Source organism: Hyla sarda, chromosome 2 (genome assembly GCF_029499605.1).
Source record: "Hyla sarda isolate aHylSar1 chromosome 2, aHylSar1.hap1, whole genome shotgun sequence".
Classification (NCBI taxonomy): domain Eukaryota; kingdom Metazoa; phylum Chordata; class Amphibia; order Anura; family Hylidae; genus Hyla; species Hyla sarda.
Window position 1 is genome coordinate 513651216 of NC_079190.1, and position 22812 is coordinate 513674027.

The following is a 22812-nucleotide window of genomic DNA, read 5'->3' on the forward strand; positions in this document are numbered from 1 at the left end:
TCCACTGGGGAGATCAAGAGTTGGGGTCCCTCTTGTTCCAAGGACTGCCTTAAACCAGTTCCCAGTACTCCCTGCCGTGACCCTGTGGTTCCTCCTGTATCCGGTCCCCCTAAGGTCATTAGGGACTCTGCCTGCCACAGAAAATGCCTCTCCCCCCCTCCCAGTCCCTTCAGGCAAGCCTCTGTGTCCCCTCATGGCTCCCGTCCTTGTGTCTCCCTGCCCCATGCCAAGCTTCACCCTCTGCCCTCCCTCCCCATTCCTACTCCTGCTGTACTGCCTGTCATTGAGGAAACCATCCATTCCTTCCCGGTGTCCTCATCCCAGGGGAGGCAGTCACCGGACAAAAAAAAGGGGAGACCTAAGGGGGGGGGTACTGTTACGCCTAGCGCTCCGGGTCCCCGCTCCTCCCCGGAGCGCTCACGGCGTCTTTCTCCCTGCAGCTCCCCGGTCAGTCCCGCTGACCGGGAGCGCTGCACTGTCATGGCCGTTGGGGATGCGATTCGCACAGCGGGACGCGCCCGCTCGCGAATCGCATCCCAGGTCACTTACCCGTTCCCGTCCCCTGCTGTCATGTGCTGGCGCGCGCGGCTCCGCTCTCTAGGGCGCGCACGCGCCAGCTCCCTGAGACTTAAAGGGCCAGTGCACCAATGATTGGTGCCTGGCCCAATCAGCTTAATTGGCTTCCACCTGGTCCCTGACTATATCTAACCTCCTCCCATGCACTTCCTTGCCGGATCTTGTTGCCCTTGTGCCTAGTGAAAGCGTTTTGTGTGTCTAAAGCCTGTGTACCAGAACTTCTGCTATCCACCCTGACTACGAACCTTGCCGCCTGCCCCCGACCTTCTGCTACGTCCGACCTTGCTTCTGTCTACTCCCTTGTACCTCGCCTATCATCAGCAGTCAGAGAGGTGAGCCGTTGCTAGTGGATACGACCTGGTCACTACCGCCGCAGCAAGACCATCCCGCTTTGCGGCGGGCTCTGGTGAAAACCAGTAGTGACTTAGAACCGGTCCACTAGCGCGGTCCTCGCCAATCCCTCTCTGGCACAGAGGATCCACTACCTGCCAGCCGGCATCGTGACACATGTTCTGTACTCTTTACCTGTATTACTGAAGTGTATGTACTGACTGGTGTCTGGTAGCGCCCCCTGCAGTACAGGGAGGTATTACATGTTCTGTACTCTTTACCTGTATTACTGAAGTGTATTTACTGACTGGTGTCTGGTAGCGCCCCCTACAGTACAGGGAGGTATTACATGTTCTGTACTCTTTACCTGTATTACTGAAGTGTATGTACTGACTGGTGTCTGGTAGCGCCCCCTACAGTACAGGGAGGTATTACATGTTCTGTACTCTTTACCTGTATTACTGAAGTGTATTCACTGACTGGTGTCTGGTAGCGCCCCCCTACAGTACAGGGAGGTATTACATGTTCTGTACTCTTTACCTGTATTACTGAAGTGTATGTACTGACTGGTGTCTGGTAGCGCCCCCTACAGTACAGGGAGGTATTACATGTTCTGTACTCTTTACCTGTATTACTGAAGTGTATTTACTGACTGGTGTCTGGTAGCGCCCCCTACAGTACAGGGAGGTATTACATGTGCTGTACTCTTTACCTGTATTACTGAAGTGTATGTACTGACTGGTGTCTGGTAGCGCCCCCTGCAGTACAGGGAGGTATTACATGTTCTTTACTCTTTACCTGTATTACTGAAGTGTATGCACTGACTGGTGTCTGGTAGCGCCCCCTACAGTACAGGGAGGTATTACATGTTCTGTACTCTTTACCTGTATTACTGAAGTGTAGGCAGTGTCTGGTAGCGCTCCCTAGAGTACAGGGAGATATTACATGTTCTGTAATCTTTACCTGTATTACTGAAGTGTATGCACTGACTGGTGTCTGGTAGCACCCCCAACAGTACAGGGAGGTATTACATGTTCTGTACTCTTTACCTGTATTACTGAAGTGTATGCAGTGACTGATGTCTGGTAGCGCCTCCTACAGTACAGGGAGGTATTACATGTTCTGTACTCTTTACTTGTATTACTGAAGTGTATGCACTGACTGGTGTCTGGTAGCGCCCCCTACAGTACAGGGAGGTATTACATGGTCTGTACTCTTTACCTGTATTACTGAAGTGTATGTACTGACTGGTGTCTGGTATCACCCCCTACAGTACAGGGAGGTATTACATGTTCTGTACTCTTTACCTGTAATCCTGAAGTGTATCCACTGACTGGTGTCTGGTAGCGCACCCTACAGTACAGGGAGGTATTACATGTTCTGTACTCTTTACCTGTATTACTGAAGTGTATGCACTGACTGGTGTCTGGTATTAATAAATAATAATAAATTAATAATTAATAATGGTATCCTAGGGCAGATGCTCAAGCCCCTTTTGAGTCTGTGTGTGCACGTCCCTGGCCCTAGAAGAAGAACTGTGCCATGGGAGTGCTCTCATCTCTACTCAAGTGAGCTCCTCATGGGTGGAGTTTATATTTTCCAGCCACAAAGCCTCATGGGTGGAGCTTATCATTACAGTGGGCACAGTTATCCCCACTACAGTACTTCTGCCATAATCTCATGAAGACTACCGGTTACCACCGAGCAAAAGATGGCGACCTTCTACTCCATATACTGACAGACCGGTACTGCATCTTGGATATTGAGTTGACTTGTTTTTGTTTTCTTGTGCCCGCAGATAACTACCTCATCATGCCCTCCGGGAACCTGCAAATAGTGAACGCTACGCAGGAAGATGAGGGAACGTATAAGTGTGCCGCCTACAACCCCGTGACTCAGGAGGTGAAGACGTCGGCTTCCAGTGATCGGCTTCGCGTTCGCCGTGAGTGGAGATGATGAGAAGCCATATTTTGCCAACCCGTAGACCCCATGTGATGTTCTAGTGTTCCTGACATCCTTTGTTTTCTGTGTCTAGGCTCCACGGCAGAGGCCGCCCGTATCATTTACCCACCGGTGGCACAAACCATCATTGTCACCAAAGGACAAAGCCTCATCCTGGAGTGCGTGGCCGGTGGCATGCCTCCTCCCAAAGTCTCTTGGTCGAAAGATGGGGCCAATGTCAGTGACCACAACAAGACACGATTCTTGCTCACTAACCTCCTTATAGAGGCCACGAGTGAGGAGGATTCTGGGACATACACCTGTACGGCCACCAATGGAGCCGGGGATGGAGGATCAGCCTTCATCTTCTATAATGTGCAAGTTTTCGGTGAGTCTATTGGATGTTTTCTAGACTTGGTGGAGCTCACCCTGTCAGCATCGAGCACCATCAAAGACTCCACTATCAATTCTTAAAGGGGTATTCCTGTGCTCCAGCCTTTTGAACTGGATGTTCAGACGGCTGGGGCACGGGAGTACCCCTTTAAGAATTGATGGTGGAGTCTTTGATGGTCCTTGATGCTCACATGGTGAGGTCACGCCATGCCCCTCCATTGGTGTCTATGGGAGGGGGCATGACGACCGTCACGCCCCCTCCCATAGACAACAATGGAGGAGGTGTGGCATGACATCATGAGAGGGCGTGGCCGAGATGTCGGGACCACGGCTCCAAGCCTTCTGAACCAGATGTTCAGAAGGCTGGGGCACGGGAGTACCCCTTTAAGAATTGATTGTGGAGTCTTTGATGGTGAAATGGTGAGGTCACACCACATCCCTCCATTGGTGTCTATGGGAAGGGGGCATGACTATCGCCACGCCCCCTTCCCATAGACACCAATGGAGGGACATGGCGTGACATCACGAGGGGGCGTAGCCCTGATGTCGCCACCACAGCCACTGCTCCAAGCCTTCTGAACCGGATGTTCAGAAGTACGATGTTCCTTAAAGGGGTACTCTACTGAAACACTATTTTTTTAAATCAACTGGTGCCAGAAAGTTAAACAGATTTGTAAATTACTTCTATTAACAAATCTTAATCCTTCCAGTACTTATCAGCTGCTGTAGGATCCACATGAAGTTATTTTCTTTTTTAAGTTCCTTTCTGTCTTGACCACAGTGCTCTCTGCTGACACCTCTGTCCATTTTAGGAACGGTCCAGAGCAGGATAGGTTATCTATGGGGATTTGGTCCTACTCTGGACAGTTCCTAAAATGTAGCATGCAACAGCAGATAAGTACTGGAAGGATTAAGATTTTGTAATAGAAATAATTTACAAATCAACTCTCTGGCACCAGTTGATTTGAAAGAATTTTTTTTTCCAGTGGAGTACCCTTTTAAATTTTTCTTTCTCAGAACCACCGGAAGTCAACATGGAGAGCACCCAGCAGGTCGTCACTTGGGGTCAAAGTGCGAAGTTCACTTGCAACGTTAGGGGCAATCCTCAACCTTCTGTGGTGTGGTTACGAAACGCGGTGCCCCTTCTACCCAGCTCCAGACACCGGATCTCCAGGAGGATACTTCGGGTGAACACTGTGGGTCCCGAGGATGATGGCATCTACCAATGTGTAGCCGAGAATGAAGTTGGGAGTGCGCAGGCGTTAACCTTCCTAATGACCGTAAGAACAGGTGAGGACCATGGACTTGAGGTGGTCCCTAGATATATTGTAGGTTGGTGATGGGTCTTCATGTGTCGTGACCTTCTGACCGTGTTTTCTATTCAGGGGCTTTTCCAAACCTGGCAGAGGAGAGAGACGTTCCTTCCCCAACAGCGCCCCCAATCCCAGATGACAAGCAGTTGCTCTTAAAGGCTCAGCTGAAACCAAGACCCCCCACCCCAGGATTACCTGCCCCATGTCCACCCGACAAGGCCGGTGTCCTCCAGCCTGAGGCTCCCATAATCCTCAGCTCTCCCAGGACCTCAAAGACCGATTACTATGAACTAACCTGGAAACCAAGACACAGCGGCGGAGCCCCGATCCTCTTCTATACAGTCAAACACCGCAAGGTAACCAGAGATGAGTCCTTTACCCATCTATAGAACGCAACAGGGGATCTATGAGGGGGAACTGGTTTTGTGGAACAGCTGGATAGGATAGACCATCAATGTGTAATTGGTGGGATCCCACTCCAGAGACCCCCAATGATTAGTGTTAGTAAGGGGCTGGCTTACCTGGTACTGCAGCACAGCAATGGACTTAAAGGGGTTCTCCACTGCCCCAGCGTTCAAAACATTTTGAGTGCGGGGGTCGTGATGTCACGGCCACTTCCCTCGTGACGTCATGCCATGCCCCCTCAATGCAAGTCTATGAGAGGGGGCGTGGCGGCTACGACTTACATTGAGGGGGCGTTGCCATGACGTCACGACCCCTGCAGCCCACACCCAGTTGTGGTGCTGGGTGTGATGAAGGGCAGATCTTGTAACCCTTAGGGCAGATGTTATTAACCCTTGGTATTGGTATAGACTTGCATTGAGGGGGCGTGGCCGTGTTGTCACGAGCCTCCGCCCCGCATCGCCAGTTCGCTCCATGCACCGGATGTCTGGGGTGCCACAGCTGAGATCGCGGGTGTTCCGAGCGGCGGGACCCCCGTGATCAGACATATTATCCCTCTTTCTTTGGATAGAGGATAAGATGTCTTTTTTTTTAAATCAACTGGTGCCAGAAAGTTAAACAGATTTGTAAATGACTTCTATTAAAAAAAAAAATCTTAATCCTTCCAGTACTTATTAGCGGCTGTATACTTCAGAGGACATTCTTTTCTTTTTGTATTTATTTTCTGTTTGACCACAGTGCTCTCTGCTGACACCTTTGTTCATTTTAGGAACTGTCCAGCATATGTTTGTTATGGAGATTTTCTCCTACACTGAACAGTTCCTGACGTGGACAGAGGGGTCAGCAGAGAGCACTGTTGTCATGACAGAAAAGAAATCCAAAAAGAAATGAACTTCCTGTAGAGCATACAGCCGCTAATAATTAATGGAAGGATTAAGATGTTTTAATAGAAGTAATTTACAAATCAGTTTATTAAAAAAAAAAAAAAGTTTTCCACCGGAGTACCCCTTTAACTATTCTATTGATCGGAGGGGGTCACCAGAAGGGAAACATGTCTTCACATTTCTCAACTCTCTTTGCCGTTCTTCCTAGCAGGTGGTGAACACAACAGATGACTGGATGGTGTCACGTGTTCCGGGAACACAGCATCGGTTAATACTCACCAAACTGGACCCCGGCAGCTTGTATGAAGTGGAGATGGCCGCATATAACTGTGTTGGGGAAGGACAGACGGCCATGATGACCTTCCGGACAGGTGATTGCCACGTTTATAGCCACTTTATGTCAGATTTTAGTACGACCGTGGACTTTGGGTAATCCTTCTACTTCATCCTTCTTGTAGGACGACGTCCAAAACCAGAAATCATCGCCAGTAAGGAGGTCCAAATCCAGAAGGACGACCCCGGGACGAGCACCGTGAGCACCATCCAGTCCGACAACAACCGGCTATCCCGTAAGTAAACCGATGAATTACAACGACTCTGGGTGGATAAGGAAGAAGCTGGGAAATGTTGTGGTAATCTCTATTTTGATTTCAGCTCCGGAAGCTCCGGACCGACCCACCATCTCCACGGCTTCAGAGACGTCGGTGTTTGTGACGTGGATCCCAAGGGGTAATGGCGGATTCCCTATCCAGTCTTTCCGTGTAGAGTACAAAAAGCTGAAGCAGCCTGGAGACTGGATTCTGGCCACCAGCGACATCCCACCGTCCCGACTGTCCGTGGAGATAACGGAGCTCGAGAAAGGTAAAGAAAACAAGCGCTCATATACCATTCATGACTGTCTTATGGACTCATTGACTTCTGTACACATTAAAGGAGTATTCCGGGTTTATACATCTTATCCCCTATCCAAATGGACTGGGACTGAGTCCACCTGATAGGACCACTTCTGTACTGGGCCACCACACAGACATCTTATCCTCTATCCCAGGGATGGGGGATAAGATGTATGATCGCAGGGGTCTCGCCGCTGGGGACCCCCACGATCTCGGTGCAGTCCCCAGCATTCTGTGCCGGGTGCTGCCTCCGAGACAGGGATGTGACGTCTTGCCACACCCCCTCCATTCATGTCTATGGGAGGGGGCGTGATGGACATGAATGGAGGGGGTGTGGCAAGACGTCACATCCCCATCTTGGAGGCAGCGCCCGGAAAATTGTGCCGGGGGCTACACCGAGATTGTGGGGGATCCCCAGTGGCGAGACCCCTGCGATCATACATCTTATCCCCCATCCTTGTTGGGATAGAGGATAAGATGTCTATGTGCGGTGGCCCAGTACAGAAGTGGTCCTATCAGGTGGACTCAGTCCCAGTCCCGTGGCCCCCACACCCCTCAGAACTCTCTTTGCCCATAAAGAGTGAATGTATTGCATTAATGTGTTAATAAGTGTTGGTACCTTTGAAATCCTTCTGTTAAAGGGGTACTCCGGTGGAAATTTTTTTTTTTTTTTTTAAATCAACTGGTGCCAGAAAGTTAAACAGATTTGTAAATTACTTCTATTAAAAAAAATCTTAATCCTTCCAGTACTTTTTAGGTGCTGCATACTAAAGAGAAATCCAAAAAAGAAATGCATTTCCTCTGATGTCATGACCACAGTGCTCTCTGCTGACCTCTGCTGTCCATTTTAGGAACTGTCCAGAGCAGGAGAAAATCCCCATAGCAAACATATACTACTCTGGACAGTTCCTAAAATGGACAGCAGTGGTCAGCAGAGAGCACTGTGGTCATGACATCAGAGGAAATGCATTTCTTTTTTGGATTTCTCTTTAGTATACAGCCCCTAAAAAGTACTGGAATGATTAAGATTATTTTAATAGAAGTGATTTACAAATCTGTTTAACTTTCTGGCACCAGTTGATTTAAAAATTTTTTTTTTTACCCGGGAGTACCCCTTTAAGCCCTATTTAACCAAGGAAGGTGTCAGTGACCAGGTGACTTATTGTGACCTATGGGACCCCTCCAAATTGCTCCCTTATATGGCAGGGAGGAGCAAGCCTAGTCAGTTGAGTGCATGCTGAGGTACAGTCAAGGGAAGACCTGAGAGTCTGGTGTCCTGAGGGAGACTAAGGCCTAACCACGCAGCCACGATCCGTGGAACCCCCTGCAGGTGAAAGTCAAAGCCTGGTAAGCACAAATACAGAGGAGAAGTCTAGTCAGCATAGTCAAATCTGTCAAGTCTAAAGTCAGCGTGGGACTCCATAATTGAATCCAAGTCCACTACAAGTCCCAGCGAGCCCACAAGCCTCCTGAAATTCACTGGTCATCTCCTTGGGCCTAAACTGAGCTGTAAAGACTTTAAAGGGGTACTCCAGAAAACTTTGTAAATTACTTCTATTATTCTATTAAAAAAATCTTTACCCTTCCAGTACTTTTTAGCAGCTGTATGCTACAGAGGAAATTCTTTTCTTTTTGAATTTCTTTTTTGTCTTGTCCACAGTGTTCTTTGTCCGTGTCAGGAACTGTCTAGAGCAGCATAGGTTTGCTATGGGGATTTTCTCCTGCTCTGGACAGTTCCTGATACGTGCATCAGGTGTCAGCAGAGAGCACTGTGGACAAGAGAAAAAAGAAATTCAAAAAGAAAAAAATTTCTTCTGTAGCATATGTTACGCCGAGCGCTCCGGGTCCCCGCTCCTCCCCGGAGCGCTCGCTACACTCTCGCTACTGCAGCGCTCCGGTCAGATCCACTGACCCGGTGCGCTGCGATACCGCCTCCAGCCGGGATGCGATTCGCGATGCGGGTGGCGCCCGCTCGCGATGCGCACCCCGGCTCCCGTACCTGACTCGCTCTCCGTCGGTCCTGTCCCGGCGCGCGCGGCCCCGCTCCCTAGGGCGCGCGCGCGCCGGGTCTCTGCGATTTAAAGGGCCACTGCGCCGCTGATTGGCGCAAGTGGTTCTAATCAGTGTGTTCACCTGTGCACTCCCTATTTATACCTCACTTCCCCTGCACTCCCTCGCCGGATCTTGTTGCCATTGTGCCAGTGAAAGCGTTTCCTTGTATGTTCCTAGCCTGTGTTCCAGACCTCCTGCCGTTGCCCCTGACTACGATCCTTGCTGCCTGCCCCGACCTTCTGCTACGTCCGACCTTGCTTCTGTCTACTCCCTTGTACCGCGCCTATCTTCAGCAGTCAGAGAGGTTGAGCCGTTGCTAGTGGATACGACCTGGTCACTACCCGCCGCAGCAAGACCATCCCGCTTTGCGGCGGGCTCTGGTGAAAACCAGTAGTGACTTAGAACCGGTCCACTAGCACGGTCCACGCCAATCCCTCTCTGGCACAGAGGATCCACCTCCTGCCAGCCGGCATCGTGACAGTAGATCCGGCCATGGATCCCGCTGAAGTTCCTCTGCCAGTTGTCGCCGACCTCACCACGGTGGTCGCCCAGCAGTCACAACAGATAGCGCAACAAGGCCACCAGCTGTCTCAACTGACCGTGATGCTACAGCAGCTACTACCACAGCTTCAGCAATCATCTCCTCCGCCAGCTCCTGCACCTCCTCCGCAGCGAGTGGCCGCTTCAGGCCTACGACTATCCTTGCCGGATAAATTTGATGGGGACTCTAAATTTTGCCGTGGCTTTCTTTCACAATGTTCTCTGCACTTGGAGATGATGTCGGACCAGTTTCCTACTGAAAGGTCTAAGGTGGCTTTCGTAGTCAGCCTTCTGTCTGGAAAAGCTCTGTCATGGGCCACACCGCTCTGGGACCGCAATGACCCCGTCACTGCCTCTGTACACTCCTTCTTCTCGGAAATTCGAAGTGTCTTTGAGGAACCTGCCCGAGCCTCTTCTGCTGAGACTGCCCTGTTGAACCTGGTCCAGGGTAATTCTTCCGTTGGCGAGTACGCCGTACAATTCCGTACTCTTGCTTCTGAACTATCCTGGAATAATGAGGCCCTCTGCGCGACCTTTAAAAAAGGCCTATCCAGCAACATTAAAGATGTTCTGGCCGCACGAGAAATCCCTGCTAACCTGCATGAACTCATTCATCTAGCCACTCGCACTGACATGCGTTTTTCCGAAAGGCGTCAGGAGCTCCGCCAGGATATGGACTTTGTTCGCACGAGGCGTTTTTTCTCCCCGGCTCCTCTCTCCTCTGGTCCCCTGCAATCCGTTCCTGTGCCTCCCGCCATGGAGGCTATGCAGGTCGACCGGTCTCGCCTGACACCTCAAGAGAGGACACGACGCCGCATGGAGAATCTCTGCCTGTACTGTGCCAGTACTGAACACTTCCTGAGGGATTGTCCTATCCGTCCTCCCCGCCTGGAAAGACGTACGCTGACTCCGCACAAAGGTGAAACAGTCCTTGATGTCAACTATGCTTCTCCACGTCTTACTGTGTCTGTGCGGATATCTGCCTCTGCCTTCTCCTTCTCTACTATGGCCTTCTTGGATTCCGGATCTGCAGGAAATTTTATTTTAGCCTCTCTCATCAACAGGTTCAACATCCCAGTGACCAGTCTCGCCAGACCCCTCTACATCAATTGTGTTAACAATGAAAGATTGGACTGTACCATACGTTTCCGCACGGAGCCCCTCCTAATGTGCATCGGACCTCATCACGAGAAAATTGAGTTTTTGGTCCTCCCCAATTGCACTTCCGAAATTCTCCTCGGACTACCCTGGCTTCAACACCATTCCCCAACCCTGGATTGGTCCACTGGGGAGATCAAGAGTTGGGGTTCCTCTTGTTTCAAGGACTGCCTTAAACCGGTTCCCAGTTCTCCTTGCCGTGACCCTGTGGTTCCCCCTGTAACCGGTCTCCCTAAGGCCTATATGGACTTTGCGGATGTTTTTTGCAAAAAACAAGCTGAGACTCTACCTCCTCACAGGCCTTATGATTGTCCTATTGACCTCCTCCCGGGCACTACTCCACCCCGGGGCAGAATTTATCCTCTCTCTGCCCCAGAGACTCTTGCTATGTCTGAGTACATCCAGGAGAATTTAAAAAAGGGCTTTATCCGCAAATCCTCCTCTCCTGCCGGAGCCGGATTTTTCTTTGTGTCCAAAAAAGATGGCTCCCTACGTCCTTGCATTGACTACCGCGGTCTTAATAAAATCACGGTAAAGAACCGCTACCCCCTACCTCTCATCTCTGAACTCTTTGATCGCCTCCAAGGTGCCCACATCTTTACCAAACTGGACTTAAGAGGTGCTTATAATCTCATCCGCATCAGAGAGGGGGATGAATGGAAAACTGCATTTAACACCAGAGATGGACACTTTGAGTATCTGGTCATGCCCTTTGGCCTGTGCAACGCCCCTGCCGTCTTCCAAGACTTTGTTAATGAAATTTTTCATGATCTCTTATATTCTTGTGTTGTTGTGTATCTGGACGATATCCTGATTTTTTCTGCCAACCTAGAAGAACACCGCCAGCATGTCCGCATGGTTCTTCAGAGACTTCGTGACAATCAACTTTATGCCAAAATGGAGAAATGTCTGTTTGAATGTCAATCTCTTCCTTTCCTAGGATACTTGGTCTCTGGCCAGGGACTACAAATGGATCCAGACAAACTCTCTGCCGTCTTAGATTGGCCACGCCCCTCCGGACTCCGTGCTATCCAACGTTTTTGGGGGTTCGCCAATTATTACAGACAATTTATTCCACATTTTTCTACCATTGTGGCTCCTATCGTGGCTTTAACCAAAAAGAATGCCAATCCTAAGTCATGGCCTCCTCAAGCGGAAGACGCCTTTAAACAGCTCAAGTCTGCCTTTTCTTCGGCTCCCGTGCTCTCCAGACCTGACCCATCTAAACCCTTCCTATTGGAGGTTGATGCCTCCTCAGTAGGAGCTGGAGCTGTCCTTCTACAAAAAAATTCTTCCGGGCATGCTGTTACTTGTGGTTTTTTTTCTAGGACCTTTTCTCCGGCGGAGAGGAACTACTCCATCGGGGATCGAGAGCTACTAGCCATTAAATTAGCACTTGAGGAATGGAGGCATCTGCTGGAGGGATCAAGATTTCCAGTTATTATTTACACCGATCACAAGAACCTCTCCTATCTCCAGTCTGCCCAACGGCTGAATCCTCGCCAGGCCAGGTGGTCTCTGTTCTTTGCCCGATTTAATTTTGAAATTCACTTTCGGCCTGCCGATAAGAACATTAGGGCCGATGCTCTCTCTCGTTCCTCGGATGCCTCGGAAGTAGAGCTCTCTCCAAACACATCATTCCTCCTGACTGCCTGATCTCCACTTCTCCAGCCTCCATCAGGCAAACTCCTCCAGGGAAGACCTTCGTCTCTCCACGCCAACGCCTCGGAATCCTCAAATGGGGTCACTCCTCCCATCTCGCAGGTCATGCGGGCATCAAGAAATCCGTGCAACTCATCTCTCGTTTCTATTGGTGGCCGACTCTGGAGACGGATGTTGTGGATTTTGTGCGAGCCTGCACTATCTGTGCCCGGGATAAGACTCCTCGCCAGAAGCCTGCTGGTCTCCTTCATCCTCTTCCTGTCCCCGAACAGCCTTGGTCTCTGATTGGTATGGACTTTATTACAGACTTACCCACATCCCGTGGCAACACTGTTGTTTGGGTGGTCGTTGATCGATTCTCCAAGATGGCACATTTCATCCCTCTTCCTGGTCTTCCTTCAGCGCCTCAGTTGGCAAAACAATTTTTTATACACATTTTTCGTCTTCACGGGTTGCCCACACAAATCGTCTCGGATAGAGGTGTCCAATTCGTGTCAAAATTCTGGAGGGCTCTCTGTAAACAACTCAAGATTAAATTAAACTTTTCTTCTGCCTATCATCCTCAATCCAATGGGCAAGTAGAAAGAATTAACCAGGTCCTGGGTGATTATTTACGGCATTTTGTTTCCTCCCGCCAGGATGACTGGGCAGATCTTCTACCATGGGCCGAATTCTCGTATAACTTCAGAGTCTCTGAATCTTCCTCCAAATCCCCATTTTTCGTGGTGTACGGCCGTCACCCTCTTCCCCCCTCCCTACTCCCTTGCCCTCTGGTTTGCCCGCTGTGGATGAAATATCTCGTGATCTTTCCACCATATGGAAAGAGACCCAAAATTCTCTCTTACAGGCTTCATCACGCATGAAGAAGTTTGCTGATAAGAAAAGAAGAGCTCCCCCCATTTTTTCTCCTGGAGACAAGGTATGGCTCTCCGCTAAATATGTCCGCTTCCGTGTCCCTAGCTACAAGTTGGGACCACGCTATCTTGGTCCTTTCAAAATTTTGTGCCAGATTAATCCTGTCTCTTACAAACTTCTTCTTCCTCCTTCTCTTCGTATTCCTAATGCCTTTCACGTTTCTCTTCTTAAACCACTCATCATCAACCGTTTCTCTCCCAAACTTGTTTCTCCCACTCCTGTTTCCGGCTCCTCGGACATCTTCTCCGTAAAGGAGATACTGGCCTCCAAGAAGGTCAGAGGGAAAACTTTTTTTTTGGTCGATTGGGAGGGTTGTGGTCCTGAAGAGAGATCCTGGGAACCTGAGGACAATATCCTAGACAAAAGTCTGCTCCTCAGGTTCTCAGGCTCTAAGAAGAGGGGGAGACCCAAGGGGGGGGGGTACTGTTACGCCGAGCGCTCCGGGTCCCCGCTCCTCCCCGGAGCGCTCGCTACACTCTCGCTACTGCAGCGCTCCGGTCAGATCCACTGACCCGGTGCGCTGCGATACCGCCTCCAGCCGGGATGCGATTCGCGATGCGGGTGGCGCCCGCTCGCGATGCGCACCCCGGCTCCCGTACCTGACTCGCTCTCCGTCGGTCCTGTCCCGGCGCGCGCGGCCCCGCTCCCTAGGGCGCGCGCGCGCCGGGTCTCTGCGATTTAAAGGGCCACTGCGCCGCTGATTGGCGCAAGTGGTTCTAATCAGTGTGTTCACCTGTGCACTCCCTATGTATACCTCACTTCCCCTGCACTCCCTCGCCGGATCTTGTTGCCATTGTGTCAGTGAAAGCGTTTCCTTGTGTGTTCCTAGCCTGTGTTCCAGACCTCCTGCCGTTGCCCCTGACTACGATCCTTGCTGCCTGCCCCGACCTTCTGCTACGTCCGACCTTGCTTCTGCCTACTCCCTTGTACCGCGCCTATCTTCAGCAGTCAGAGAGGTTGAGCCGTTGCTAGTGGATACGACCTGGTCACTACCGCCGCAGCAAGACCATCCCGCTTTGCGGCGGGCTCTGGTGAAAACCAGTAGTGACTTAGAACCGGTCCACTAGCACGGTCCACGCCAATCCCTCTCTGGCACAGAGGATCCACCTCCTGCCAGCCGGCATCGTGACAGCATACAGCTGCTAATAAGTACTGGAAGGGTAAAGATTTTTTTAATAGAAGTCATTTACAAATCTATTAAATCAGTTGATTAAAAAAAATATATATTTTCCACTGGAGTACCCCTTTAACATCCTGTCTGCCTCAGTAAAGTGCTGTTGTTCCGTTACCTTGCACCGGAGTGATTATTTGCCCCGCGCCTGGCCCAGGAACCAGCAGCCATACCTTGGGTGGTGTACAGGATAACCATGCCCTGGCGTCACGAACACCAAGGGTTAATAACATCTGCCCTAAGGGTTAACAACATCTGCCCTTCCAACACCCTCTACCACATATTGCCGGAACACCACTTTAAAGACTATGGACTAAACACCAGTCTAGTGTAGGTCACATTGACTTGGTCAGAGATATTATACGCTATGTTTCTGGTGTTGCTGGTCTAGACGTCTTGATCATTATGGAGAAGTTTCACAGCTCATTGTCTTCTTCAGGAACCTCCTACAGATTCCGGGTGAGAGCCCTGAACATCTTAGGAGAAAGTCAACCCAGCGCCGCCTCCAGACCTTACATGGTGTCGGGATACAGCAACCGCAACTATGAGCGTCCGGTCGCAGGACCCTATATCACCTTCACCGAAGCCCTCAACGAGACCACCATTATGCTGAAATGGATGGTAAGCTGGGTCCGGCCCTACCGGGTGGTGATGGGTGGATGACTGGGCAAAAACATAGGTCATAGTCATGACCCATAATGAGTAATATCCCCCACTTAGGAATAAGTCTTGGGGTCTTCTATTGGGACAAAGTGTTTTATTGAAAATGTCTTCTGTCCACAGTACACCCCAGCGAGTAACAACAACACTCCCATCCACGGCTTCTACATCTACTACCGGCCCACGGACAGCGACAACGACAGCGATTACAAGAAAGACATGGTGGAAGGTCAGTAGCCATCTCCTCTGCCGCCCACATGTAGGTCGCTCTGGTAATGTGAAGAATATTTTCTCCACTAGGGGGAGCTGTCTTCTTGCTCCCGGGGTTTTACTGTTGTATATCTCCGTTTTCTGTCCACGTGTAACGTTACATCTGTGTCTTGGTCGTCTCTCCCATCCAGGTGACCGGTACTGGCACTCCATCACCGATCTTCAGCCCGAGACCTCCTACGATATTAAGATGCAATGTTATAACAAGGGTGGGGAGAGCGAGTTCAGTAACGTCATGATCTGCGAAACCAAAGGTAATTCTGGGGTACATAAAAAGTGAGGGGCCCCTGTGCCCCAGACATTACTCGCTTCTGCTGGCCGGCCAGATAATATGGCTTCTACTGTATCTATGAGTGATATAGATTGATTGGATATGGACACTGTATTTTATTATTATTATTATTATTATTATTATTATTGATGCCGAAAGGTTATGTCATCTTTTCTTTGTAGTCATCCTCTTTTTTTGTAGTCATCCTTTTTTATAGTCATCCTTTTTTTTGTAGTCATCTTTTTTTTTTTCTAGTCATCCTTTTTTTGTAGTCATCCTTTTTTTGTAGTCATCCTTTTTTGTAGTCATCCTTTTTTGTAGTCATCCTTTTTTTTGTAGTCATCCTTTTTTGTAGTCATCCTTTTTTGTAGTCATCTTTTTTGTAGTCATCCTTTTTTGTAGTCATCCTTTTTTGTAGTCATCCTTTTTTTTCTAGTCATCCTTTTTTTTCTAGTCATCCTTTTTTATAGTCATCCTTTTTTTTGTAGTCATCCTTTTTTGTAGTCATCCTTTTTTGTAGTCATCCTTTTTCGTAGTCATCCTTTTTTGTAGTCATCCTTTTTTTTGTAGTCATCCTTTTTTGTAGTCATCCTTTTTTGTAGTCATCCTTTTTTATAGTCATCCTTTTTTTTGTAGTCATCCTTTTTTGTAGTCATCCTTTTTTTGTAGTCATCCTTTTTTGTAGTCATCCTTTTTTGTAGTCATCCTTTTTTGTAGTCATCCTTTTTTCCTGTTCTCTTTACTTGCAGCTCGAAAGTCTTCTCAGTCAGATCGCCGACCCCTGCCCATTGTGCCATCACCGAAACCACCGCCTAACAGAAACGGGGCTCCGGGCACGGCCACAGTTGCCAGATCCAGTGACCTGCCGTACCTGATAGTCGGCGTGGTTCTGGGATCCATCGTTCTCCTGATAGTTGCTTTTACCCCTATCTGCCTATGGAGGGCGCTGTCCAAGCAGAGTACGTATCCCAGGTTTCCTTCTAAAGTGTTATTTCTATTCATTTGTTCCAGGTGTTGAAGGTTCTTGAACACTGACTAATAATGTATATTCTAGAGCAGTGGTCTCCAACCTGCGGGCCTCCAGATGTTGCAAAACTACAACTCCCAGCATGCCCGGACAGCCAACGGCTGTCCGGGCATGCTGGGAGTTGTAGTTTTGCAACATCTGGAGGTCCGCAGGTTGGAGACCACTGCTCTAGAGCATGTTGTGTAGATTGTGTGCATGTGGTCGTTCTAGAGCAGGTTATATGGATATTAATGTTCATAAGAATGTTGGGTAGATATCAGGGGTCAAGTCCAGGGGAAAAAAGTGTCGGAACTCACCCAAGATTTCCACTCAAAGGCTGGTCCTTCAAGACTCTTGCTAATGGGAATGGTGTTTCTGCTGTGGAAAAAGTGCAGGAACTCAGTTCCCATGCGTTCCTGTAGGACATGAGCCCTGGTAGATATGAATATTCTAGAGCATGCTGGGTAGATATAAATGTACCAGATCATGTTGGGTAGAGATGATGTGAACATTCTAGAACATGTTGTGTAGTATGAACGTTCTAGAGCATCTCGGGCAGTTATGACTATTCTACAGCCTGCTGGGTAGATCTAAATATTTTAGAGTATGCCAAGTAGAAATTAATATTCTAGAGCATGTCAAGTAGATATGAATATTCTAGATTATGGCGAGTAGATATAAATATTCAAATAAACATATGAGTGTTCTAGAGCATGTTGGGTAGATCTTAATATTTTAGAGCATGCCGGATAAATATGGATATTATAGAGTTAGCTGGGTAGGTATGAATCTTCTAGAACATGTCGGGTAGGTATAAATATTCTAGAACTTTTTGACTAGACATAAAATGTTCTAGAGCATGATGGTACATATGGATATTCTAGAGCACACAAGGTAGATATGCATGTTCTAGAACATGTCGGGTGGATATGAATATTCTAGAGCATGCCAGGTAGAGGTGAATGTTTTAGATTATGGCGGGTAGATATAAATATTCAAATGAACATATGAGTGTTCTAGAGCATGTTGGGTAGATATGAATATTTTAGAGCATGCCGGATAGATATGGATATTATAGAGCTTGCTGAGTAGGTATGAATGGTAGATATGCATGTTCTAGAATATGTCGGGTGGATATGAATATTCTAGAGCATGCCAGGTAGATGTGAATGTTCTAGATTATGGCGGGTAGATGTAAATATTCAAATGAACGTATGAATGTTCTAGAGCATGTTGGGTAGCTATGAATATTTTAGAGCATGCCGAATAAATATGGATATTATAGAGCTTTCTGGGTAGGTATGAATCTTCTAGAACATGTCGGGTAGATATAAATATTCTAGAACTTTTTGACTAGACATAAAATGTTCTAGTGCATGATGGTACATATGGATACTCTAGAGCACACAAAGTAGATATGCATGTTCTAGAACATGTCGGGTGGATATGAATATTCTAGAGCATGCCAGGTAGATGTGAATGTTCTAGATTATGGCGAGTAGATATAAATATTGAAATGAACATATGGATGTTCTAGATCATGGTGGGTACATATGAATATTTTAGATCACGCAAGGTAGATATGCATGTTCTAGAACATGTCGGGTGGATATGAATATTCTAGAGCATGCCAGGTAGATGTGAATGTTCTAGATTATGGAGAGTAGATATAAATATTGAAATGAACATATGAATGTTCTAGATCATGGTGGTACATATGAATGTTCTAGATCATGGTGGGTACATATGAATATTCTAGATCACGCAAGGTAGATACGCATGTTCTAGAACATGTCGGGTGGATATGAATATTCTAGAGCATGCCAGGTAGATGTGAATGTTCTAGAGTTTTTCACCCTTCTTTTTGCAGAGCAAACAACAGACGTGACATTTCCCAGTACAGGAATCCTCAACCCCTCCTCCTGTCAGTACACCATGGTGCCACTCCGCGGGGCCCCGGCCATCAGCACCATTCCTTACTCTAATGGGTCTGTGGTCAATGGCAACTGCCCGTCTGCTAAAGTGTTATATCCCGGAGAGAAGGAAAGAGAATACTGCTCCGAGACCCTGCACAAGGTAAGCACCGCCCCCACAGTATATACTCTACATAAATATCTCCCCCAGTCACATGGATGTTATGGATACGTCTGGCTGCTGACTGCAGCTTTGGATGTGACTGGAGTATTAGACATGATGGATACAATAATAATAATAATGTAATAATATAAGATTCTATGATGTCTTGTATATACAGGATGAGGCCAGTACATTGCTGGAGAATGACAGCCGAGCCCTGGAGCACACGGACCGCCACCCCGAAGAGTAAGTGACCCCTCCGGGCCCCACAGATCACTGCAGGATACCCCCTCCTCCTCCCAGCGCTGGGCTCAGGGTCTATAGCACACCGGATGGGAAACACTGGTATTAGATGTGTATAGGAAGCTGAACACTTTGCTTTTATAGCATTCAGCTTCCCTGATCATACATTGTGTATTATAGTGTTTTCCAACCAGCGTGCCTCCAGCTGTTGCAAAACCACAACTCCCAGCATGCCCGGACAGCCGAAGGCTGTCCGGGCATACTGGGAGTTGTAGTTTTGCAACAGCTGGAGGCACATTGGCTGGGAAACACTGGTATTAGATGTGTATAGGAAGCTGAACACTTTGCTTTTATAGCATTCAGCTTCCCTGATCATACATTGTGTATTATAGTGTTTTCAATCCAGCGTGCCTCCAGCTGTTGCAAAACTACAACTCCCAGCATGCCGGGAGTGGTAGTTTTGCAACAGCTGGAAGCACCCTGGCTGGGAAACACTGGTATTAGATGTGTATAGGAAGCTGAACACTTTGCTTATATAGCATTCAGCTTCCCTGATCATACATTGTGTATTATAGTGTTTTCGCACCAGCGTGCCTCCAGCTGTTGCAAAACCACAACTCCCAGCATGCCGGGAGTTGTAGATTTGCAACAGTTGGAGGCACCCTGGCTGGGAAACACTGGTATTAGATGTGTATAGGAAGCTGAACACTTTGCTTTTATAGCATTCAGCTTCCCTGATCATACATTGTGTATTATAGTGTTTTCAATCCAGCGTGCCTCCAGCTGTTGCAAAACTACAACTCCCAGCATGCCGGGAGTTGTAGTTTTGCAACAGCTGGAGGCACTCTGCTTGGGAAACACTGGTCTATAGTGTAACCTTAAGGGTCCATTCTTCTGTATTGTCTATAGGTTGTATGAACGGCAGAGCAGCGAGGTGACCATACTGTGCGACCTGTGTGACCAGGAGGATCTCCAGAGATCTCATTCCTATATGGACATCTCCCCCTCCGAAGAACCGGCAGCACCGCCAATACCGGACCCCAACCAGACCTTCCCCATCCTGGCTGTGCCCAGCGAACACTTGATATGCCAAGGTACAATATAGACAACATATATCTGCCATCTGCATGCATCCTGGATCTGTTGCCTCATATCTGATCACTTAGGTACAGATCAGGGATCCACTACTTCTGATCATGCATGGATTCAGGATCCACTAGGTTGTGTATGATCATTGCTGCCTGGAATCCGCTGCCTTAAAGGGGTACTCCAGTGGAAAACTTTTTTTTTTTTTTTAAATCAACTGATGCCAGAAAGTTAAACAGATTTGTAAATTACTTCTATTAAAAAAATCTTAATCCTTCCAGTACTTATCAGCTGCTGTATGCTCCAGAGGAAGTTACTTTCTTTTTGAATTTCCTTTCTGTCTCCACAGTGCTCTCTGCTGACACCTCTGTCCATTTTAGAAACTGTCCGGAGCAGCATATGTTTGCTATGGGAATTTGCTCCTACTCTGGGCAGTTCCTAACATGGACAGAGGTGTCAGCAGAGAGCACTGTGGTCAGACAGAAAGGGAAAAAAAATTATAATAAAAAAAAGAACTTCCTCTGTAGTATTTATATAGAGCAAATTCTTTTCTTTTTGGGACACAGAGCTCTCTGCTGACATCTCAGAGCAGTATATGTTTGCTATGGGGATTTTCTCCTACTCTGGACAGTTCTTGAAATGGACAGAGAAGTCAGCAGAGAGCACTGTGCTCGTGATGTCAGCAGAGAGCTCTGTGTTCCAAAAAGAAAATAATTTCCTCTGTAGTATTCAGCAGCTAATAAGTACTGGAAGGATTAAGATTTTTTAAAAGAAGTAATTTACAAATCTGTTTAACTTTCTGGCACCAATTGATTTAAAAAAAAAAAAAAAGTTTTCCACCGGAGTACAGATCTGGGATCTGTTTGTTTACATATATCATAAATTGTACACAGACCTGGGATCTGCTGCTTCATATATAATCTTTGCAGTAAGGACCTAGGATCTGCAGCTTCATATGTAATCAATGCTAGACCAACCTGGGATCTGCAGCTTCATAGGATCCACTGTTTCATATGTAATCAATGCTGGACCAACCTGGGATCTGCAGCTTCATATGTAATCAATGCTGGACCAACCTGGGATCTGCAGCTTCATATGTAATCAATGCTGGACCAACCTGGGATCTGCAGCTTCATATGTAATCAATGCTGGACCAACCTGGGATCTGCAGCTTCATATGTAATCAATGCTGGACCAACCTGGGATCTGCAGCTTCATATGTAATCAATGCTGGACCAACCTGGGATCTGCAGCTTCATATGTAATCAATGCTGGACCAACCTGGGATCTGCAGCTTCATATGTAATCAATGCTGGACCAACCTGGGATCTGCAGCTTCATATGTAATCAATGCTGGACGGACCTGGGATCCACTGTTATATGATCCACGCTGCACATACCCGAAATCTGTTGCTGTATATATGATCAGTTTTGCAGGGATCTGGAATCTGTTGCTTCAAATATAATACATTTTTACGTTATTAGGGAACTTTTCACAATATCAGTTCACAATGCCGTTTGAGGCTTTTTTTCTGCAATTTCACAGAAATTAGGGGAAAATCAAGAATGCGGAAAACCTGCACAATGCGAACACAGACTTATAGTCAGAAGTTTAAAACCAAATAATATAATAAAAAATAAATAAAATAAACCTGAACTGATTAAAGGGGTACTCCTCCCCTAGACATCTAATCCCCTATCCAAAGGAAGATGTCTGATCGCTGGGGCCCCACCACTGGGCTTGGCGTTCGTTTAGGGCGTCGGGTTCAGCGCTGAAGGCTTGTGACGTCACGGCCACGCCCCCTTAATACAAGTCTATGGGAGGAGTCACGCCCCCCTCCCATAGACTTGCATTGAGGGGGCATGGCGGTGGAATTGCAGATGTCCAGGGGCGGAGTATCCCTTTAATGGCGAGATGTTCTGTATTGTGCTCTGGAATTAGCATAGAGAATATTAAGGCCTCTTTCACACTGCGTCGTCATCCTGTAAATGATCCCCGTCACGCTCTCCCGCTCTGAACTCCTGATAACGGACGTCAGAGGATCCTATTAATGTCAATGGGATCTTTTCAGCATCCGTTGTCACCGGTTACAGTAAGTTATGATTCTAGTCTGGGGTTTTTTTGACGGGAGAAATAATGCAATAATATTCTCCCATCACAAATAACGGTAATAAAGTAAAGGGAACACTAAGATAACACATCGTAGATCTGAATGAATGAACTAATCGTAGGAAATACTTTCCTCTTTACATAGTTGAATGCGCTGACAACAAAATCACCCAAAATTATCAATGGAAATGAAATGTATCAACCCCTGGAGGTCTGGATATGGAGTCAGACTCAAAATCACAGTGGAAAACCCCACTACAGGCCGATCCAACTTTATGTAATGTCCTTAATACAAGTCCCAATGAGGCTCAGTAGTGTGTGTGGCCTCCACGTGCCCGTATGACCTCCCTACAACGCCTGGGCATGGTCCTGATGAGGTGGAGGATGGTCTCCTGAGGGATGTCCTCCCAGACCTGGACTAAAGCATCCGCCAACTCCTGGACAGTCTGTGGTGGATGGAGCGAGACGTCCCAGATGTGCTCAATCGGATTCAGGGGAACGGGCGGCCAGTCCATAGCATTAATGCCTTCCTCTTGTAGGAACTGCTGACACACTCCAGCCACATGAGGTCTAGCATTGTCTTGTATTAGGAGGAACCCAGGGCCAACCGCACCAGCATATGGTCTCACAAGGGGTCTGAGGATCTCATCTCCGTACCTAATGGCAGTCAGGCTACCTCTGGCAAGCACATGGAGAGCTGTGCGGCCCCCCAAAGAAATGCCACCCCACACCATTACTGACCCACCTCCAAACTGGCTATGCTGGAGGATGTTACAGGCAGCAGAACGTTTTCCACGGCATCTCCAGACTCACATGTGCTCAGTGTATACCTGCTTTCATCTGTGAAGAATCTTGGTATT

The 22812-nt window shown here is 47.9% G+C and overlaps 1 protein-coding gene and 1 long non-coding RNA gene across 5 annotated transcripts in view; one reads left to right on the forward strand and one right to left on the reverse strand.

Moving 5' to 3' along the window:
• The window catches only part of BOC (BOC cell adhesion associated, oncogene regulated), a 135819-nt gene that overhangs the window by 103901 nt on the left and 9106 nt on the right, over window positions 1–22812 (forward strand). For 3 of the 4 annotated variants that reach the window (XM_056559962.1, XM_056559963.1, XM_056559964.1), the window contains exons 5-18: window positions 2705–2848; window positions 2942–3235; window positions 4258–4530; window positions 4626–4909; window positions 6048–6210; window positions 6298–6408; window positions 6494–6700; window positions 14670–14851; window positions 15014–15119; window positions 15292–15414; window positions 16181–16390; window positions 18308–18513; window positions 18692–18759; window positions 19666–19850. In XM_056559962.1, the coding sequence (XP_056415937.1) occupies window positions 2705–2848; window positions 2942–3235; window positions 4258–4530; window positions 4626–4909; window positions 6048–6210; window positions 6298–6408; window positions 6494–6700; window positions 14670–14851; window positions 15014–15119; window positions 15292–15414; window positions 16181–16390; window positions 18308–18513; window positions 18692–18759; window positions 19666–19850 (2556 nt within the window). The remainder of the gene's footprint in view (window positions 1–2704; window positions 2849–2941; window positions 3236–4257; window positions 4531–4625; window positions 4910–6047; window positions 6211–6297; window positions 6409–6493; window positions 6701–14669; window positions 14852–15013; window positions 15120–15291; window positions 15415–16180; window positions 16391–18307; window positions 18514–18691; window positions 18760–19665; window positions 19851–22812) is intronic. The other variant, XM_056559965.1, reaches the window with a different exon arrangement.
• Window positions 1–22812, reverse strand: part of LOC130357297 (uncharacterized) — an 84217-nt gene that overhangs the window by 35198 nt on the left and 26207 nt on the right. The window lies entirely within an intron of this gene.